At 35.3% G+C, this 22,950-nt stretch overlaps 1 protein-coding gene across 3 annotated transcripts in view; it reads right to left on the bottom strand.

The window, feature by feature from the left end:
- Window positions 1-20,186, bottom strand: part of TMPRSS11E (transmembrane serine protease 11E) — a 51,978-nt gene extending 31,792 nt beyond the window's left edge. For 2 of the 3 annotated variants that reach the window (XM_082390257.1, XM_082390256.1), the window contains exon 1: window positions 17,575-20,186. Coding sequence is in view for 2 of the 3 variants with exons in the window: in XM_082390256.1 (XP_082246382.1) it covers window positions 17,575-17,627 (53 nt within the window). In the remaining variant the exon portion in view is untranslated. The remainder of the gene's footprint in view (window positions 1-17,574) is intronic. The other variant, XM_082390258.1, reaches the window with a different exon arrangement.
- Window positions 20,187-22,950: the final 2,764 nt, after the last annotated feature.

Raw genomic sequence — 22,950 nt, 5'->3', positions numbered from 1 at the left:
ACTGGAGAACCATAAGTCAAGGCTCACAGTGCTTCAGAGGAAAGTTTACCAGAACAAACGCTTTCCTAACACCACCACCATGGACCGATTAATAGTAGATGTCCAACTCGTTGCCCATTCTCTGTAATGGTAAACAGTGCTGATATTCTTAGTTGGAATGTTTCACCAGCTCAGTCCAGCTGAGCTGTTTTGAATGAACACAGGCACAGTATCTATAAAGCTGGTGATGCTAATGCATCATTAACTACTTAAGCCAGAGGTCAGCAAAGTTTTCTGTGAAGGTCCAGATAGTAACTATTTTAGATTTTCTGGACCACACACTCCTTATTGCAACTACTCAGCTCTGCCACTGTACTGCAAAAGCAGCTACAGACAATACATATACAAATGAACACTGCTGTGTTCCAATAAAACTTTATTTCTGTACACTGAAATTTGACTTTTGTATAATTTTCACTTGTCATGAAATATTATTTTTATTTTGATTTGTTTCAACCATTTAGAAAGTATAAAAATCACTCTTAACTCAAGCTCAAAACAGGTCGTGGGCTGGATTTCACCCTTGGGCCATAGTTTTCTGATGGCTGACATAAGCAATAGCCTACAAGTCAATGATAATTGTGTTGGGAAGTTATAATAGTCTTTTCATTTTTTAGTCTCAACTGCATGGCAAATCTAATTTAGTGTGTCTCCAATCCCATTACCACTAACTTTGTTCTGATAATTGTCACTAAAACTCATCGTGCAGCTTGATAACAGGTTTCTCGTCTGCCTCCCCAATCTCTGAATCATTGTCCATTACAGTAAGTGCTCTTTCTGGAAGTGATAGATCCAGTGGCTGAGATCACTTGAAACCCAAGTTGGCCTCAGTTAGCCTGGCATTACCCCTCTTCCCCATGAGCTTTCTAGCTCTTTGCCTTTGTTCCTGCTGCCTCCTATATGGAGTAACTCAGAGTCTGTAATTTGCTTGCATCATAAAAGCCTTTGTGCATTTAAGAGCCAGTTCAGAAAAGTCCCCTTTATTTCAGTAAGCTATATTCACCCCTAAGTATCACATCATAATATACAGTTTGAGCCTCTTGGGGATAGTGTCTGTGCCTTACTTATCTCTTTATTCTCTGACCACTCTGACACTCAATATATATTCACAGAGGGGATTGAATTGAAGTTGATTAAGCCAAATTGAACTGACCATTTGTCAGTACCACAATATGGGTTTCAACCTCTCTCAAAGCACTTCTGTTCTGCCTTAGTCTTAGAAAAGAACTTGGAATATTACAAAAAGAAAAGAAAGGTCAGACATTGTGAAGAATAATTACTATTTAAGTAAAGCCTGATTTCCATAAAACACTTTATATAATAATCAAGCTTTATGGTTAATATGTCTATTTCACCTGTTTAAAATATATAATTTTGCAAATATGATTTTATCTATCTACTGTAAAGTGTTATCACAGTACAGAAAGTGATAAATAAAAATAAGGAGACATTAATTTCAGGAGACACTTCTTATTTGCGGTCATTGAATGTCTGTATATAATTACAATATCCAAACAAAAGCATAAGGAAAGATACCACAATGAAGAAACAGCATAGTACCTTATGACATTACTAATTCCCTAACTCAGTGCTTAAGTTTTAAAATATTAGTTAATAAATATTTATTCAGTTTTTGTTGTGTATTTGGCACTAGCTCATTTCTTTACCTTATATATTGTGCCTGCTTGTCTTATTCACACAAAAACTTCAGATGCTTTGTGCTTTGTGGAAGACTCATATCAGCTGGCATTGGTGAGATCTTCAATCTTATAAGATTAGATTCTTATTATAGTCTAGAACAAGACTATTAAAATATCCAGGGTGGAACTAAAATTTTGAATACATGCTCATGGATCATATGTTTTCATTGCTATGTTTTTTAAAGAAATACAAATAAATTACTACTTATAAAATTACAAATAATCCAGAGGGCAGACAGCAAAACCAAGAAGAACTACGGTCCTGCAGCCTGTGGAACAAAAACCACATTCACAGAAAGATAGACAAGATGAAAAGGCAGAGGGCTATGTACCAGATGAAGGAACAAGATAAAACCCCAGAAAGACAACAAAATGAACTGGAGATAGGCAACCTTCCAGAAAAAGAATTCAGAATAATGATAATGAAGATGAGCCAGGACCTCGGAAAAAGAATGGAGGCAAAGATCGAGAAGATGCAAGAAATGTTTAAAAAAGACCTAGAACAAACAAACAGGAGATGAACAAAACAGTAACTGAAATGAAAACTACACTAGAAGGAATCAACAGCAGAATAACTGAGGCAGAGAACGGATAACTGACCTGGAGAACAGAATGGTGGAATTCACTGCTGCAGAACGGAATAAAGAAAAAACAATGAAAAGACATGAAGACAGCCTAAGAGACCTCTGGGACAACATTAAATGAAAAAACATTCACATTATAGGGGTCCCAGAAGGAGAAGAGAGAGAGAAAGGACCAGAGAAAATATTTGAAGAGATTATAGTCAAAAACTTCCCTAACATGGGAAAGGAAATAGCCACCCAAGTGCAGGAAGTACAGAGAGTCCCACACAGGATAAACCCAAGGAAAAACATGCCGAGACACATAGTAATCAAAGTGGCAAAAATTAAAGACAAAGAAAAATTATTAAAAGCAGCAAGGGAAAAATGACAAATAACATACAAGGGAACTCCCATAAGGTTAACAGCTGATTTCTCAGCAGAAACTCTACAAGCCAGAAGGAAGTGGCATGATATACTTAAAGTGATGAAAGGGAAGAACCTACAACCAAGATTACTCTAGCTGGCAAAGATCTCATTCAGATTTGATGGAGAAATCAAAAGCTTTACAGACAAGCAAAAGCTAAGAGAATTCAGCACCACCAAACCAGCTCTACAACAAAGGCTAAAGGAACTTCTCTGAGCGGGAAACACAAGAGAAGAAAAGGACCTACAAAAACAAACCCAAAACAATTAAGAAAATGGTCATAGGAACATACATATCAATAATTACCTTAAACGTGAATGGATTAAATGCTCCAACCAAAAGACACAGGCTTGCTGAATGGATACAAAAATAACACCCAGATATATGCTGTCTACAAGAGACCCACTTCAGACCTAGGGACACATTCAGACTGAAAGTGAGGGAATGTAAAAAGATATTCCATGCAAATGGAAATCAAAAGAAAGCTGGAGTAGCTACACTCATATCAGATAAAATAGACTTTAAAATAAGGAATGTTACAAGAGACAAGGAAGGGCACTACATAATGATCAAGGGATCAATCCAAGAAGAAGATATAACAATTATAAATATATATGCACCCAACATAGGAACACCTCAATACATAAGATAAATGCTAACAGCTATAAAAGAGGAAATCAACAGTAACACAATAATAGTGGGGGACTTTAACACTTCACTTATACCAACGGACAGATCATCCAAAATGAAAATAGATAAGGAAAAAGAAGCTTTAAATGACACATTAAACAAGATGGACTTAAATGATATTTATATGACATTCCATCCAAAAACAGCAGATTACACTATCTTCTCAAGTGCACATGGAACATTCTCCAGGATATATCACATCTTAGGTCACAAATCAAGCCTCGGTAAATTTAAGAAAATTGAAATCATATCAAGCATCTTTTCTGACCACAACGCTATGAGATTAGAAATGAATTACATGGAAAAAAACGTAAAAAACACAAACACATGGAGGCTAAACAGTATGTTACTAAATAACCAAGGGATCACTGAAGAAATCAAAGAGGAAATCAAAAAATACTTAGAGACAAATGACAATGAAAACACGATGATCCAAAACCTATGGGATGCAGCAAAAGCAGTTCTAAGAGGGAAGTTTATAGCTATACAAGCCTATCTCAAGAAACAAATAAAATCTCAAATAAACAATCTAACCTTACACCTAAAGGAACTAGAGAAAGAAGAACAAACAAAACCCAAAGTTAACAGAAGGAAAGAAATCCTAAAGATCAGAGCAGAAATAAATGAAATAGAAACAAAGAAAACAATAACAAAGACCAATAAAACTAAAAGCTGGTTCTTTGAGAAGCTAAACAAAATTGATAAACCACTACCCAGACTCATCAAGGAAAAGAGGGAGAGGACCCAAATAAATAAAATTAGAAATGAAAAAGGAGAAGTTACAACAGTCACTGCAGAAATACAAAGCATCCTGAGAGACTACTACAAGCAACTCTATGCCAATAAAATGGACAACCTGGAAGAAATGGACAAATTCTTAGAAAGGGATAACCTTCCAAGACTGAACCAGGAAGAAATAGAAAATATGAACAGACCAATCACAAGTAATGAAATTGAAACTGAGATTAAAAATCTTCCAACAAACAAAAGTCCAGGACCAGATGGCTTCACGGGTGAATTCAATCAAACATTTAGAGAAGAGCTAACACCCATCCTTCTCAAACTCTTCCAAAAAATTGCAGAGGAAGGAACACTCCCAAACTCATTCTATGAGGCCACCATCACCAAAACCAGACAAAGATACTACAAAAAAAGAAAATTACAGACCAATATCACTCATGAATATAGATGCAAAAATCCTCAACAAAATACGAGCAAACGGAAACCAACAACACATTAAAAGGATCATACACCATGATCAAGTGCGATTTATCCCAGAGATGCAAGGATTCTTCAATATACGCAAATCAATCAATGTGATACACCGTATTAACAAATTGAACAATCAAAACCATATGATCATCTCAATAAATGCAGAAAAAACTTTTGACAAAATCCAACACCCATTTATGATAAAAACTCTCCAGAAAGTGGGCATAGAGGGAACCTACCTCAACATAATAAAGGCCATATACGACAAGCCCACAGCATACATCATTCTCAATGGTGAAAAACTGAAAGCATTTCCTCTAATATCAGGAAAAAGACAAGGATGTCCATGCTCACCACTATTATTCAACATAGTTTTGGAAGTCCTAGCCACGGCAATCAGAGAAGAAAAAGAAATAAAAGGAATCCAAATTGGAAAAGAAGAAGTAAAACTGTCACTGTTTGCAGATGACGTGATACTATACATAGAGAATCCTAAAGATGCCACCAGAAAACTACTAGAGCTAATCAATGAATTTGGGAAAGTTGCAGGATACAAAATTAATGCACAGAAATCTCTTGCATTCCTATACACTAATGATGCAAAATCTGAAAGAGAAATTAAGGAAACACTCCCGTTTACCATTGCAATAAAAAGAATAAAATACCTAGGAATAAACCTACCTAGGGAGACAAAAGACCTGTATGCAGAAAACGATAAGACACTGATGAAAGAAATTAAAGATGATACCAACAGGTGCAGAGATATACCATGTTCTTGGATTGGAAGAATCAATATTGTGAAAATGACTATACTACCCAAAGCAATCTACAGATTCGGTGCAATCCCTATCAAATTACCAATGGCATTTTTTATAGAACTAGAACTAAAAATCTTAAAATTTGTAGGGAGACACAAAAGACCCCAAATAGCCAAAGCAGTCTTTAGGGGAAAAAACGGAGCTGGAGGAATCAGACTCCCTGACTTCAGACTATATTATAAAGCTACAGTAATCAAGACAATTTGGTACTGGCACAAAAACAGAAACATAGATCAATAGAACAAGATAGAAAGCCCAGAGATAAACCCATGCACCTATGGTCAACTAATCTATGACAAAGGAGGCAAGGTTATACAATGGAGAAAAGACAGTCTCTTCAATAATTGGTGCTGGGAAAACTGGACAGCTACATGTAAAAGAATGAAATTAGAACACTCCCTAACACCATACACAAAAATAAACTCAAAATGGATTAGAGACCTAAATGTAAGACCGGACACTATAAAACTCTTAGAGGAAAACATAGGAAGAACACTCTTTGACATAAATCACACCAAGATCTTTTTGGATCCACCTCCTAGAGCAATGGAAATAAAAACAAAAATAAACACATGGGACCTAATGAAATTTCAAAGCTTTTGCACAGCAAAGGAAACCATAAACAAGATGAAAAAACAACCCTCAGAATGGGAGAAAATATTTGCAAACGAATCAATGGACAAAGGATTAATCTCCAAAATACATAAACAGCTCATGCAGCTCAATATTAAAATAACAAACAACCCACTCTGATGCTTTTGCAAATATGTTCCTATAAAGGGGTTTCATCTTCAAGGAATTCATGGAAAAGACTCTGACAAGTACAGGTTTCTGGTAACTGACTATACTGCTGAACTGAATGAATAAGCATTTTCAGAACTCTAATGGAAAGCTGATGAATTCATAAAAGTGCTAACAAAAGATCAAGATGAAAAAAAAATTAATTACATGGGACTGAGTGAACTGATGAGGATGATTATAATTTTTGTGACTTTCTGTTTGAATAATAAAAAGAAAAAATTCCACAAGGACTCAGAGGCAAAAAATATATAAATCAATTTTCACTGCAAAGTAAAGGAGCTGTTACAGTGGAGGATTACTGGACTGAATGTCAATATTATGACATAGTATGAGTTTGTTTCGTGTTTGGTAATTGCAATCATTGTTGCTTTTGTTGTGGTCATCCATTTACAATGCTTGGTGTCAGTTTATTTATCTCTTGTAAAAATAAAATACAGTGTGTGTGTGTGTGTGTGTGTGTGTGTGAAAAAACAAACAAACAAAAAAAAACAACCCAATCCAAAACTGGGCAGAACACCTAAATAGACATTTCTCCAAAGAAGACATACTGATAGCCAAGAAGCACATGAAAAGCTGTTCAACATCCCTAATTATTAGAGAAATGCAAATCAAAACTACAATGAGGTATCACCTCACACCAGTTAGAATGGGCATCATCAGAAAATCTACAAACAACAAATGCTGGAGAGGGTGTGGAGAAAAGGGAACCCTGTTGCACCATTGGTGGGAATGTAAATTGATACAGCCACTATGGAGAACAGTATGGAGGTTCCTTAAAAAACTAAAAATAGAATTACCATATGATCCAGCAATCCCACTACTGGGCATATACCCAGAGAAAACCATAATTCAAAAAGACACATGCACCCCAATGTTCATTGCAGCACTATTTACAATAGCCAGGTCATGGAAGCAACCTAAATGCCCATTGACAGACAAATGGATAAAGAAGATGTGGTACATATATACAATGGAATATTGCTCAGCCATAAAAAGGAATGAAATTGGGTCATTTGTTGAGATGTGGATGGATCTAGAGACTGTCATACAGAGTGAAGTAAGTCAGAAAGAGAAAAACAAATATCGTATATTAATGCACATATGTGGAACCTAGAAAAATGGTACAGATGAACTGGTTTGCAGGGCAGAAATTGAGACACAGACGTAGAGAACAAACGTATGGACCCCAAGCGGGAATAACGGCGCGGGGTGGGGATGGTGTGATGACTTTGGAGATTGGGATTGACGTGTATACACTGAAGTGTATAAAATTGATGACTAATAAGAACCTGCTGTGTAAAAAAATAAATAAAATAAAATTCAAAAAACAAATTACAAATAACATACTGCTGTCATGTCCACTGTTATACAAACATACCTATAAAGTGTCTGATAGCATCAGCCAGGCCCTTGGACTGAATTATGTGTGCTTTCCCTACCATAATAACTATGAATAGTTCTCAAAGAGAAGTTACAATCATAACAAGGTGGTAGTCTAATTACCAGACAACTGTTTCCATTTTCTTTTTATAGCACCAAGACAAATGGTGGGAAACTCGTTTTTATTCTAAATGTTTTTATTTATATTCTACTTTGTTCTAGACTGATTTAAGGTAGCTTATAAAGATATATATTTACATTTATATAATTATTAAATGATATATAGTATTAAATTACATTTACATATATGGTATTAAATTAAACATAGAGATGCAAGAATAAAGCAAAACATAAGTGAAAACACAAAATGAGAATAGTGCTAAAACTACATATCATAATTCCTATCTAGATATTTCCTTAAGTCAGACAACAAACTTTGTAGCTTTCTAGCAGCCAACTCAAAAGCAAAACTAAACAAAACTAAACAAGAAAACAACTAAACCCTATTCAGGTACATTCTTCATGTCACCCATAAGATTAAAACTGATCAATTACTTAGCCGCAATACAATTCTTTCAGATTCTAATAAAAAGAATACTGTGTAATATCATGAACTCTATTCTCCACATAATTCTTAGCATAGAAACAAAAATTAGTTTTATAATACTCTTAGTATGCCCCTCAATACTGGAAAATGGCACCAATGACTATTCAGTAAAAGCAATTTTATGTGGGGGAAGCAGTGTGAAATTATTTATACCAAGCTCTAAGATAATTTTTTAAAATACCTGACAACACTTTGCGAATTATTGAAATGGCTCTGTGTGGCATTTTCACATTATAAAGTACCTACAAGTTGAAATCATAGACTTAAAAATATAGTATTACTTAGTACCATAATAAGTTTTTAATAAGCATAGTATTGTTTAGTGCAATAGTAAGTTTTTAATAAATATTGGGAATGAAAGAAAACCCTACCACTGACTGTTAACTTAGGTAAAACCCATAGCTTAATGACTCCTATATTTAACTAATCATAAAACTCAAGTGATAATATCTTTCCTCCCACCTACTTTAAAAGGAATTTGTGATTACAAATATGGTATCATCAGGCCTTTATTGAACACGTGTGTTATATAGCTATTAATGACAATTCAACCATAACGAATGTCTCTGATCTCCACTGTGTTATCATCTAGCTCTTTATTAAGTTCCCAGCCAGATATGATGCAGCACAGGAAACTACAAACTGAGATTTAGGTTGGCACTCTGCCTGACCTCTAGAAATTTACAGTCACAGATAGACGGGGTGCAAAAAAATTAAAGATATTATTAAGTAATTAGGTATGGGTCTATAGAATTATAAAGTGAGCTACTTTAACCCTTAATTACATTAACATATTTGCTTTATTTTCTTCACACTCTTTGCAGTTCAAGATAATAAGTCAAAATGATCTGAGTAAGCAATTTTAAAAGCAGCAGTTTCCCACAGAAATGTTGACAAGAGACACCGTTGCAGCTAGTCATAGGGAATCGTATGCACTTTAAAATGTGGAAGGAAAAAAAAGCATTAACAGGGAGTGTGTGACTATGTTGTGGCAGGTGTATCAGAAGAAAAAATGGTTGAGAAACCTGAGCTAGAGACACTCTTGAAGCTGCTAATGTATGGCACTGCCTTTCAGAAATTTTTTGTAACATTAGGTATCTTTCTACCAAATCTTTCTCATGACTTTGTCTAGATGCCTCTTATGAAAGTTGGCATGATATGGTGGAAATAACTCTGAACTGAAAGACCAGTGACCTGTGTCTCCATCTTAGAACTTTTATTGAAAGACCAAGTCCTTTCATCTAAGTCCTAAGTTTCTCAGATGAGAAATCTGAGAGCATATTCAACATCATGGAAGTTCCAGCATCCTGTAACCCCCAACTTAAATGATGTTGAGTACGCTCTCATTTTCTTCATTTGTTAGAAAACAATGAGAATTTTAATTGATCTAGCTGCTCTTTAATTTCCACCAAAGCTCGCCTTCCATGCCTCAAATAGCCTAAAAATGCTCAACATTATTATAATTAAAATTTAGCACTTTTTAAACAATCAACTTTAACATAATTTTTCATGTCATTTTTCTGATGGCTACATGCCAGATCATTTGGAATGGTCAAATTAAGAGTCTGCAAGTCATTTGAAATAATCCAAGTTTCATATGAGGAAGTCATTAAGTTTCTTGACTACTTGCATCCTAAGCCAGTTCTAAAATTCCTAGACTTGTAAAACTGCATTTTGTGCAAGCCACTGATGGGCCTTAAAATTGGAGTGTGCCAGCTGCAACATGTGCTCGACTGTGTGGTGTTCTCCTGGCTGCTGTTTCCCTGGCAAGTACTGTAAGCCATACACAAAGAATCCCTCAGATAATCTAGAAATTTCTGTATATAATAAAACCCTATCTGAATTAATTTAGCAATGAGGGACAACTGGAAATGTATTGACTGTTAGTGTTTGTATTATTCTTCCAAAAGAGGGATTTCTTGATTAATGAATTTCCTGCCTCAGTTGCTGACCTGTAATATAATGGAAGTTTTGAGTCTTAACTTTTGGATGGAACACAAATTTGTAAAGTTGATCATTATATATTTACTTAATATAAATATATTTACTTAATTATACTTTAATATATTGATATTTTAATAATAACAGTGAAATATGCTCAGATTCATATTAGAATAAGGTAGAATTTACTGTGCAAATACCATAAAATTATAAAAGTATTATTTCATCCAGGGCTTCCCTGGTGGCGCAGTGGTTAAGAATCCGCCTGCCAATGCAGGGGACGTGGGTTCGAGCCCTGGTCCAGGAAGATCCCACATGCCGTGGAGCAACTAAGCCCGTGCACCACAACTACTGATCCTGAGCTCTAGAGCCCATGAGCCACAACTACTGAGCCCATGCGCCGCATCTACTGAAGCCCGAGCGCCTGGAGCCCGTGCTCCACAACAAGAGAAGTCACCGCAATGAGAAGCCTGCGCACCGCAACGAAGAGTAGGCCCCGCTCACCGCAACTAGAGAAAGCCCGTGCGCAGCAACGCAGACCCAACACAGCCAAAAATAATAAATTTATTTTTAAAAGTATTATTTTATCCAAAAGAACTAAATATTTTCAGTCACTAATGTCCATGTCTTTAATTCATATCTAAATGCTGATGGCTACCAAATCTATAAATACAGATCACTTGTCTAAACTTCAGACCCATATATTCATCTGCCTACTGTTCATCACAACAGGATATACCTCTCATCATTCGAACTAAGCATGTCTGTGCTAGAGACTCATAGGTGCCTATCCCAAATATTTTCCTTAATAATAGAATCTTTGATTTTTGGTTGAGCATATGGCCCCCTGGAAAATAGAATAATGTCCTTTATCCATGACTCTCCCTATGAATATAAGTTCTGACCAATGGAGTCTCTATTCCAGTGGGTAGAATCCTGATGTGCTAGTTGGAGCTCAGGCAACCATACTAAACCATAATTGGGAGGATATATATTCATGTTGATGGGACAGCACAGCAGTAGAAGCCTAGATTCCTAATTACTTGGTAAACCTCCCTATCAGCCCCTACTTGACTATCTCCAGACTTGCTTTACATTAAACTGAAATAAAATTACATATTATGTAAGCCACTTATCCTAAGCTTCCTGTCACTCATATCTAAGCTGATACTATTGCAATATGCAAGACAGATTAGTTGCAATCAAGGTAAATTGTGATTTTTTAATGTAATTATCTTTGGGAGAAGAGGACATTCAAGAAATATATTTACTTAATAAAATATTTTTACTTAATATTTTCTAGCTGCACAATTTTGAGATACAAGTAATAAATCTGATACTAATAAATAAGGAGACCAAGTTTTCATCGAGGATCTCATTGTAAAAAGTTCTACAACTTTAAGCAACTGACTTCTATTTTCTTGCTTAGTGGATGTAGGTCTGGGCTTTTGCTTCAAACAGATTGGGTTTCGCCCCGGCTCTACCTCTTACTAGCTAGATGGCTCCAAGCAAGTTACTCACCTTCTCTAAGTCTACATTTCCCCTCCCATCAATGGGGATAATGATAGAACCTAACTATAGGGTTCTTCTAAGGATTAAATGGAATAACACTTATAGAGCAATTGGCATTATGCCAAGTACACAGGACATGCACAGCAAATGTTGGCTTTGTCATTATTCCTCCTTCATAATGAGGAATTAATTTGTTTTCAAAACAGGTTGAAAAATCCCTCAAATTGCCTCATGTGACTGAGGGGATAAGGAGAAGATGGAACAGGTGAGGCTCCCAAGCCTTATTCCCACTCCATCCTGAGCAACACTGCTCCCCGCAGCAGGGGCTTGCATTAGCCTTATGTGCAGAAGGGATTCAACTGGTAAAGAAAATGTGTAAAACTACTCATCTTTGGACATTTCTAGCTCTAAGAATCTATACATCAAGCCAATGGTCAGCCATGACGTATACAGTTTTGTGCAAGGATTTAGAACTCTACTTAAGAAGCCCAAATCTAGCTTTGCTGTTGAATCCAGTAATATATATCCAAGTGCTTAATTACAGCTTGAATGTACTGTAAGGTTTGAAAGATTGGTTTGAAATATTTTAGACGTATTATTTATTATCTTTGGTATTTTCTGGACTAGGAAAGTTGAGACACAAGGGTTAAGCTAATTGTTTAAAGAGAAAGGAAAGTTATCTCTGCTTAACCAAGGGAACTCTTGTGATTCCAGGGATCATGATGTAGTGGAGGCAGCAGGGAGTATTAGAAAGTTCAGGACCAGAGTTAGAAATGTATGTCAAACTCCAGTTCTACCAATCACTTACTCAGAGATTTGGAAGTCTCAGTCTTCCTAATCTTTGGTTTTCCTATCTGTAAAATCATGATAATATTAAAATTGTCTGCCTCACAGTTGTTGATAGGTATCAAATAAGAATATATGTTGGAATTATGTGTAAAGAACATACATTATATATGTGTATATACCTATATATCCTACTATATATACACTCTGAATTTTACTGTGACCTGCTAAGCTTTTAATGTGCAATAACCAATTTTTAAAAGTCCATATAAGTCTATACAAATTCAAACGGTAATAGTAATAACAGTAACAATAGTATTTCCTGGGTCAGGTAGACACCTGTGTTGGTTTAACTCTTCTACTTGACAGCATTGGACTCGGTACACAGGTGAACTGGGAGGACAGATTCGAGCTTTAGTATTGACTGACTCACCCATTCCTGTGACCACATGCAAACTACCTAATCTTTGACTGTGGTATCCCTTAATTTATAGAACACAGAGATGCTTCCTGTCTACAAGCCTTGGAGGTCTACTTAGAAGATTATCCATTGAAAAATAACATTGTTCCTTGTAAATATAACTTTTATATCTTTTAACACAATAAGACAGTTAAAGCAGCATAGCAGTAGCATCACCTAGGTAGATAAAGGAGGAATTGTGGGGCTGCTATAGCATTGTGATTAAGAGCATGGGTTGGAGTCAGATAGACCTGGGTTAATTCCCAGTTCTGCCATTATCACTTCTGGGCAAATACTGTCTGAGCCTCAGTTTCCTCATCTGTGAAATGGGTATAATAATATAACCATTGTTTGTTATAAAGATTAAATGCGCATGCTATTTTAGAACAGTAGTTGGTACACAATACATGTGAAACAAATGATAGCAATTGTTATTTGTTCTGCACTGACTCATAGCTCAACTTTAAACAGAGTGCTAAATCCTTCTGTATCTGCTTTTGCAGCTTCAAAAAAAAGACGTCATCTGACATCTTCAGATAAAATGTTGAAAGACTGCAAGATAGAATTTAATGGTGACTGATACTTTGGATTCCCCTAAGCTTAGTTCTATCATCTCAGAATTACTATTCTAAAAATCTCAGAAATTGCTCAACCATGCAGGCCATATATGTACCTGGGAGAAGGTTGGGCTTGCAGGTTCTGGCATGACCTGGTATCTCTGCAGCCCATTTTTTTTTCTCAACCTCTTAAAATTTTCCTACCCTCTAATCCACTCATTTCAAACCTATCAAATTATGCTTGAAACCGTGAGACCATTCTTCACAATTCTTATCCACCATCTTCGATGAGAATACGTCCAAAGGAGTGTGCTTTGAGACGTACTTAGTGGAGTTCCTCTAAAATCTAACCCTGACAAAGCCATGAAACGCAGACAGAGCACTCATTTCGCCACCGACCGTCTTGGAAGACCTGCTCCACAACTGCACAATAGCCCCATGCTCAAGCACAAGAGCATCAGGCATAATTATAAATCTCAGTGCTGACAAGGAGGCACATGATGTTGCTTTTTTTCTTGAATGTTTCTATTTATTCCCTTATTATATTGAAGCAATGATATTTTTGGAGGAAGCAGACAATAATGAAAAAATAACAAAGGTTCACTAGACAGTTATAACAGACTGATGAATTCCTTCCATGAAATGGTTCGCTAAGATGAACTTGATTTTCACACAATAGCAAATGTTGCAATCTTTTTTAGAAAACAGTGATGATATAATTGAAGTGCTGTACTCGCAGTCACCGATCACCTTTGAGATAGTGCGGAAAAGTTAGGTCATGTTCTTATCTTGTTTAAATACAGAGACAGTTTTAAGAAAATTAAATAACGGCAGTCTGTGCATTCTTCAAAACATTTGTAAAGACCTGTCAATGAAAGTAAAATTATACCACCACCCTTCCTTCTTCAGCATATATGTGCATTCTTTCATATTAACCTGTATTGACCTATTTCTTTGCCTATACATTATACAAACATGTATGCCTACACATACATACACATTTTCTCTGTGTGTGTATATGCATGTGTGCACGTTTTCCATTTCTCTGTTAGAGGACAAACTTTCCAAAGACTCTTCTTTTAGCTTCCCACACATGATAAGACAGTGTGTTACAGTAGAAAGAACATAGACTTTACAGCCAGAAATGCCAAGGTCAGGTTCTAGATCCAACACTTACTAACCCTGGACAATCTGAGCTGCAGTTATTTCATCTTTTTAAGGAGAGATGACAATAATGGTTTCTCAGAGTATTGCCAAAATTCAATCAGATAGCATTTTACAAAATGTGCAATACATAATAGGTGCTCAACAAAGTTTTCTTCCATACAGAACTTAGTACACAATGAGAACTCATTAAAAGTTGTTACATGGACCAGGACTGATCTTAGCCGAAGGAGAAGTGAGGCACAGCATTGAATGCTTGGAGCACTATCATAAAGCAACTCTGGACCGACATCTCAGTAGAGGGACCCTTCAGTATCATTATCTATTGACTAATTTCAGGGCAAAAAGGAAGAGGTTGCTGCAATAGATTAATTTTACATTGAGATTTTTCCCTGTAAACAAATAGATTCTTAATCCAAATAAGACCACCCTCCCTGTCTGACACAAACTACCCAAATTATGTCTGTATCCTCCCTTCAGTTTTCCAGACATTCTGAAATTATCCTCTTTTCCTTAATCATCATTATGTTGCATAAATGACTACTCTTCTCCCTTGGAGGAAAAGGTAAACTGCGAGAGAACACCTCCCATTGAGGTATAATTATACCAGTTTAAATAAAACAAAGAGCTACCACTTCAAAAACTGACATATTTCATTTCTGCTTTAATTTCTTTCTATCTTACAAGTTCCTTTTTTTTATGGCTTTGTACTGTATCAGTTCTTCTCAAACTGTACAGTAAATAAGAATTACCTTGTGTAACTTTTAATACAATTCCCGTGCCTCAACCAGAGATTCATGGGAATTTCTTGGATGAGAACTGGACTTTTCTGTTTTTAATAAGTACCCAGTGAATCTAATGGAGGGGGTCCATGGGTCACATGTTGAGAGATAATGCTTACCCTACCAAGTAAAAATTATAGTTGTCCATTTTGTTTCATTTGAATATTACTCAGTTTACCTTCATCTATCTAAACATATGTAGATATTAATGTCTACAAACTTGGTCTGCTGTCAGTGGTTGCTGGTTGTCAATGGTTGCTGGTGAATACAGTTGGCAGACATTCCCATCAATAATAAATGTATTTAATAAATATATTCTTCTCTTCTCAAATCTCTTCCCTATAAACTTATACCTGAAAAAGTCTTCTTTAACCTTCTGTTGTATGTGTTTTTATAAAATTAATGTGTTGATTTCTTCATATTCAAAGGATAGTATAAAATCAGAGTTTGGAGAAAACGATAGCATCTGAAGAACAATGTTTACCTGGTCCAAATTTCTTCTAACTTTAAATTCTAACATAGTGGTTTTCATTTAGAACAGGTGGAGTGAGGAAGGGGCTATCAAAAATTTGGTCAAAGAGGAAGGAACATGCCATTTGATAAAACTCTCCACCTGTTTCTGATATGCCTTCCCAGTTATGAGCAAATGGCCTTAGAAAGGAATTGCCTATATATCTCAATATACCTCTTTTTTCAAAGCATTCTTGTTGGTACACTTATTCCAGCAAATGTGCTAATAAATTTAATCCCTTTTCACTCTAGCCCATTCTCTGAACATCTCCTAGGCCGACTCAAACATTGATATGCTCCACTTTGTATACAATTTTTAGATCAGGAAGGAGTTTTTTGTTTGTTTGTTTTTCCTTGAAAGGTATCTTCCATCTACTCTGAAGCAAGACTGAAAACATCTTTGCTTCAAATTAGAGACTATACTCAGAAAAATTCTTTCCAATACCTCTGAATTATAACTCCCCTAAAGAAACTCCAGACTCACTCAGATTTAGCATAGACAAAGCCTGAAATCAATTTAGAATCTTGAGTTTGATAGAAATTATATGTTTAAATAAAAGCACTGTTTTCTATAGTAATGTTCTTAAAGATAATCCAGGTAAAAAGGGTAGGACACAAAACCTTCATGGATTATAGAGAAGTACTTGCAGAAGGCAAGAAGCCTTGAAAAGTCTGATTTAATTTGTGATGTCTGTAGCTCTTAGTTGATTCATCAACAAATATAGAGAGTATTAAATTTCTCATGAGGACTATGTAGAACTTTCTTCCTAGCAACTACAGAGCCTGAGTGTTTTTCACTATTAAGATTCCATTAGAAGCTTTATACTTTTCAAACTGTTTTCTTCTCAAAACAGAAATTAATAAAAAAGAGCATGCCAATATCTCAATCAGAGAAAATGAATTTTTAACATGAAGATAAAATTATTTTCAGAGCCCAAACTGGTACACTGAAATCTTATTACTGTTTAGTTTCTAACTTTTAAAGAAAACAACCTCAGAATAATTATGACTTCTCTATTAGAGAAGTTGATTGTGGCCAGGTACATCATTGGATTTATTTTAAAACTCCAACTATAATAATTTAATCACATTGTCTTCTTAAATTGTTTCTTGTTCTTTTAAAACATATATAATTTTTTTAGTTTATACTACTTACTTACTGGAAGAGGTGTAAGTTTTATCTTCATGGTTTTAGATTTTTTTCTCATGTATAATTTTGAGTATTAAATATAATATATAATATAATATAATATAATATAATATAATATAATATAATATAATATAATATAATATAATATAACTTGGGACAAATAAAACCCAAGCTAAAAACACATTCTATTTTTCTCAAAACAAAACAAACTAAAAGACAGTAGTCAAACACCATGTGCCTTTATCTTTTGTTGAGCTCTTCTGAAAGTACATAAACATTTGGGATGGGACACAAGAGGACAGGGAACACTAGTATAGAAAGAAGAGAAACCTATTTCTTGACATAATTTCATGTTAAATATCAAAAGTATTTTTCCACATTAAACAAATATAAATTGGAGATCTACACATTCCTTGGTGTGGTTCATGCCATTTAAAACAAGTTAACTTAAGACAAAGGAAAAGAGAAGAAAACTCACCGATACATTGCTGACCAGAAAGGAATGATCCTGTGGAGACCGAGGTCTGCCATCAAGTGTGTGTATCCAGGCTCTATCAGCAGCTTTGTAGGCTAGACTGAGGTGAAGAAAGAAGTCACTGATGATTTAACTAGAACCAGTCTGACGGGTCTTGGCTAGTGTGATGGGAACTGTGTGACTAGTAAGATAAAGTCAAATTTTATAGGAAGGGAGAGAACATAAATAATATAAGCACTTCCTAGGAGTGGGAACTTAAAATCTATTGTCTTCAGATCATTATTATAATGATTTCAAAATGTTAATATAAACCAGATTTTTTTCAATAAAAGTCAGATGTTTAAATATAGAAAAAAAAATTTTTAAATCATCTTGCTCAGCTTCTTCATGTTTCCAATGAAGAAACTGAGGTTTAATTAAGTTAAATTGGTCAAAATCACATAGTTACTTCCTCTATATAGGACTAACATCTATTTTTTTTTAAACTAATCTGACATGCTTTCCACTCTACCATGCATATTATAAAAACTTTATTTTGGTATTTACTATAAGTCAGCTGTTGAAAATACAACAGAGATTAGAAAAGCATTAATATCTCAAAATTATGTGCCACCATTCTAGTAGAAAAGTGAAGTAGTTTGCAAATATTAACCCCCAATTAAGAGTGTGTTTCTTTTACTATGGTAGAGACAGGCATATCAGCCAACACTGAGGCATTACTACCTTATTTCTGAAATGATAATAACCTAGTTTTTTAAAATGTGTGCTGACACATGGATATGCAAATATCTGTGTATTTGTGTCAAGTATAATCTTTAAATTGCCTCCCCTAATCCCCATAAACTAGATTAGGTGTTTCTCCTCTGTGTTCTCATGGTATCATAACACTTACCATATTGTACTAGAATTTTTTATTTTTATCTCAACCCCAGTAGACTGTGAATTCTTAACAGACAGTAACTTTATTCCTAAGACATATGGGCTCTCAAAAATATGCATGGAAAAGAGAGAGGGAATGAAGGAGGAAGGGGGTATGTGTGACCAGTCCTAAAAATCACCATAAAGAAGACAAATAAATACTGTTGAATACTGCTACACAGCCATTTAACCAATGGTTCATCTGAACAGATGCATTTAGCCAATGGCTCATCTGAACAGATGTAGAAGTTGGGATCCATACTGAAGTGTGGGATTAGGCTGCCAAGAATTGGAATCATTCTCTAACAGTAACTCAAGAAACCTCTACGTTGGCGCACACTGTACTTGGGACTAGAGAGAGCATCACATCTACCCTTTTTATTCTAGACAAGAGATCACTTAACACTGAAGAACAGCATGGATATTTACTTGAAGTTATTCAGTATATAGTATCATGTTTCTGTCTACTCACTTGAAAGTACAATTTAGCCAGAAACAAAGAAGAAACAATAATGAAGTAAAAACTTCCAGGTTATGAGATTAATCTGTTCTTGTTACATAGCCTTTAAAAAATGAAATCCTCATTAATGAAATGTTAATACTGGCTTGACATACTATATTCTACTTCATATTAATATTTTATGAAAATATTGATTATACTCTTGCTTTCAAAGGAAGACATATTCTTCCTCAGTGACTTTGGGCCAAGACTTGTCGGACTCATTTTAACAGAACCCCATGACTCTTTCTCTTTACCAAAATCCAGACTCCAAACTCAAATAAATCCTTCCTATGGTCCTATTACTTAAGTTTATGTATACCTGAACATGTAAATGAAAAGAATGAGAGGGCTTTCATGGATTTTTTTTAAAACCCTATGAATATAAGCTAGAAATTATAGAAAACCAGAAAACCAGAGACTAAGGATATGTAAATAGAGGATGAGTGGAAGGCCTTCATTCACCCTACGCAAAGAGCATTAACAGTGTGTGTTATCAAATTTCATGATATTACTTACCTTTTAATATAAATTTGAAGAATAACAGGGAAAGAAGGAGGAATGAAACATTATACAAAATTATCCACTGAATGGAGCCTTTCATGCACTCAAGGTATTTCTTTAATAGTCATTCTTAGAAATTAGAACACTCCCTAACACCATACACAAAAATAAACTCAAAATGGACTCGAGACCTAAATGTAAGACCAGACACTATAAAACTCTTAGAGGAAAACATAGGAAGCACACTCTTTGACATAAATCACAGCAAGATCATATTGGATCCACCTCCTAGAGTAATGGAAATAAAAACAAAAATAAACAAATGGGACCTAATGAAACTTCAAAGCTTTTGCACAGCAAAGGAAACTATAAACAAGACGAAAAGACAACCCTCAGAATGGGAGAAAATATTTGCAAACGAATCAACGGACAAAGGATTAATCTCCAAAATATATAAACAGCTCATGCAGCTCAATATTAAAGAAACAAACAACCCAATCCAAAAATGGGCAGAAGACCTAAATAGACATTTCTCCAAAGAAGACATACTGATGGCCAAGAAGCACATGAAAAGCTGCTCAACATCCCTAATTATTAGAGAAATGCAAATCAAAACTACAATGAGGTATCACCTCACACCAGTTAGAATGGGCATCATCAGAAAATCTGCAAACAACAAATGCTGGAGAGGGTGTGTAGAAAAGGGAACCCTGTTGCACCATTGGTGGGAATGTAAATTGATACAGCCACTATGGAGAACAGTATGGAGGTTCCTTAAAAAACTAAAAATAGAATTACCATATGATCCAGCAATCCCACTACTGGGCATATACCCTGAGAAAACCATAATGCAAAAAGACACATGCACCGCAATGTTCATTGCAGCACTATTTACAATAGCCAGGTCATGGAAGCAACCTAAATGCCCATCGACAGACGAATGGATAAAGAAGAAGTGGTACATATATACAATGGAATATTACTCAGCCATAAAAAGGAACGAAATTGAGTCATTTGTTGAGACGTGAATGGACCTAGAGACTGTCATACAGAGTGAAGTAAGTCAGAAAGAGAAAAACAAATATCGTATATTAACGCATGTATGTGGAGCCTAGGGAAATGGTACAGATGAACCGGTTTGCAGGGCAGAGGTTGAGACACAGATGTAGAGAACAAATGTATGGACACCAAAGGGGGAAAGCCATGGGGGGGTGGGGATGGTGGTGTGCTGAATTGGGCGATTGGGATTGACATGTATACACTGATGTGTATAAAATTGATGACTAATAAGAACCTGCTGTATAAAAAAATTAATTAAATAAAATTCAAAATTAAAGAAAAAGAAAAAAAAGTCATTCTTAGAGTTATGGGTTACAAAAACAAAGCCAATCAGTTTTAAATTAATTGATCTCTAAGCAGGAAAAAAAAAGTATCTTAGAGCAAAAACTTGTCTTTCATTCAAATATTTATTTTCTTTACACTGTTTTTCTGAAATCATAAATTTTACTCTGCAATCCTTTGCCCTAAACTATGGTGTGAAGAAAATGTATTCAGAGTTATCCACCTCTTTGTGTCTGAGATAGGACAATCTGTCTTCCCTGTGTCCTTCTGTGCAATGTGGAAGCAGAGTCAGGAGGAATATATTTGTGGATTCGAGTCTCTTAGAAACCCACGGTAGATATGTCACATTGCATAACTAGTAAAAGAGCAAGTAGACCACAGGCATTTTTACCAGCCAACAAACTATTCCATAGTTCTTTACATATTTAGCAATGTCATAGCAATGAAGCATCTGATGGCCACAAGGATGAATATGCTAAAGAGGTATAGTGCCAGTGTGGCTAGTCATGGATGGTTCAAGCCCCCTGGCTTGAACCAAGTTCTTTTATGCCTGATAATATCAATGCATGGATGCTTAAGGATAGTAATCTGATTAATTTACGGAAACCCTCAAAGTTATACCTAGATTATGTCTCTGTAATGCTAAAGCGATCCTTTCATTGGCCAGTTTATTGGGTTGTATGTGACAAACAGACCAATGTTAAACTAGTGAATGAGCTAGTTATCAGAGTAAACATAGCTATATTGTCATTTGTGGATCCATTTCCCCTTATCATGTATTGTTTTGAAGGTACCCATGCACCTTAGTTTGTTTAAGCTGAGAAAACAAAAAGCATTAATATAATTAATTAACCTTTGGCCTCTATTTCAGCAAAAAGAGATCATGCAGAGCTCCTCTGAAGAACAAGCTATCACCATTCTGTCACTCTCCTTTATCTAATTTTCTTAGCAGAAATGTGATTTGTTTTTCACCAGTCTATCTGTCCCTGTCTCTGAAATCCTTTTTTTATCTCCCCTAAACCTTTTTTATTGAGTGTCATCATGTAGTGGTTGTTTCGCAGTCCCATCTTATCCATTGTTTTGCAGTGGAAGAGACTATCTCAGCCAAACTAGCATTGGCTTTTAACCTGGTATTGCACTCATAGGGTTGGCAGAGTTGATTCCGAGATGCAGCCGCAAGCATGGGGAAGAGGCTGTAGATGACTGTAGATGACTTCCTGCACTTCAGCTGGTTGGAGAGTACCACTCCCACTCTGAACAACATCTCACCTTCCCTCCCAACAGTGTACTGTACTTGAAGCAAAACAGTTACACACAAATGGCTATGGATAGAATTGTTTGCCAAAGAAATTTCTGGCCCTTCCCTTTCCCTTAACTGCCTTAGGGAAGAATCTTTTCTCTAGCTTAGTTTCCACATGATGTTTCTTTTTTTTTTGAGAAAGGGGACAGGGACAAGAAATCTATCATGTAGTTAAACAGGCAAGAAATATTATTAATCCAGTTTTGTTTGAGAGTTGTTTGTCCATATGGTTTTTTAAAAGTCAAGTTTAGTTTCACAAAACCTTTTTTTTTCTGAAATTACTTTTGGGGTAATATTTAAAATGAGAGATTGTAACTCTGTAAAATACATAGGGAATAAAGCATTCCAGTGTACACAGAAAAGGCAAATTTTTAATCAAATAAAGTGTTATAAAATGAAAAACAAAAAGTCCTCTATAAGATGTTTTGCACCTGCTATAACTATCTCCATGATGCTAGGGATAGTTTTCCTGGCCATTGACATGAGGATCTGCTAAGCTTTACAATACATAGTGATACATATAGCAAAAACCAGAGACATGGTTTTTACAATTAACAGACAATAACAATGCTAAAACAATCTTTTTATTGTTTAATGTATTGGGATATACAATATAGACTAGTTAATGTTGTTAAACTAGTGAGTGAATGAGGATAACATTTTTGGACACATTTTAATTTTAAAACATTTTTTTTAAATTAGTCTTTAAAAAACATTTTTTAAGATTTATCAATTTCATGTTGAGGGATCACCTTTCAGTCTTCTGAACAGACTCTTCCTGAGATATGAATTAAATTTATTTATCTACACTCTACCT

This window comes from Balaenoptera borealis (genome assembly GCF_965194805.1).
Source record: "Balaenoptera borealis genome assembly, chromosome: 4".
NCBI lineage: Eukaryota > Metazoa > Chordata > Mammalia > Artiodactyla > Balaenopteridae > Balaenoptera > Balaenoptera borealis.
The sequence above is the reverse complement of the archived record's forward strand: the minus strand, read 5'-3'. Positions and strand labels throughout refer to the sequence as shown.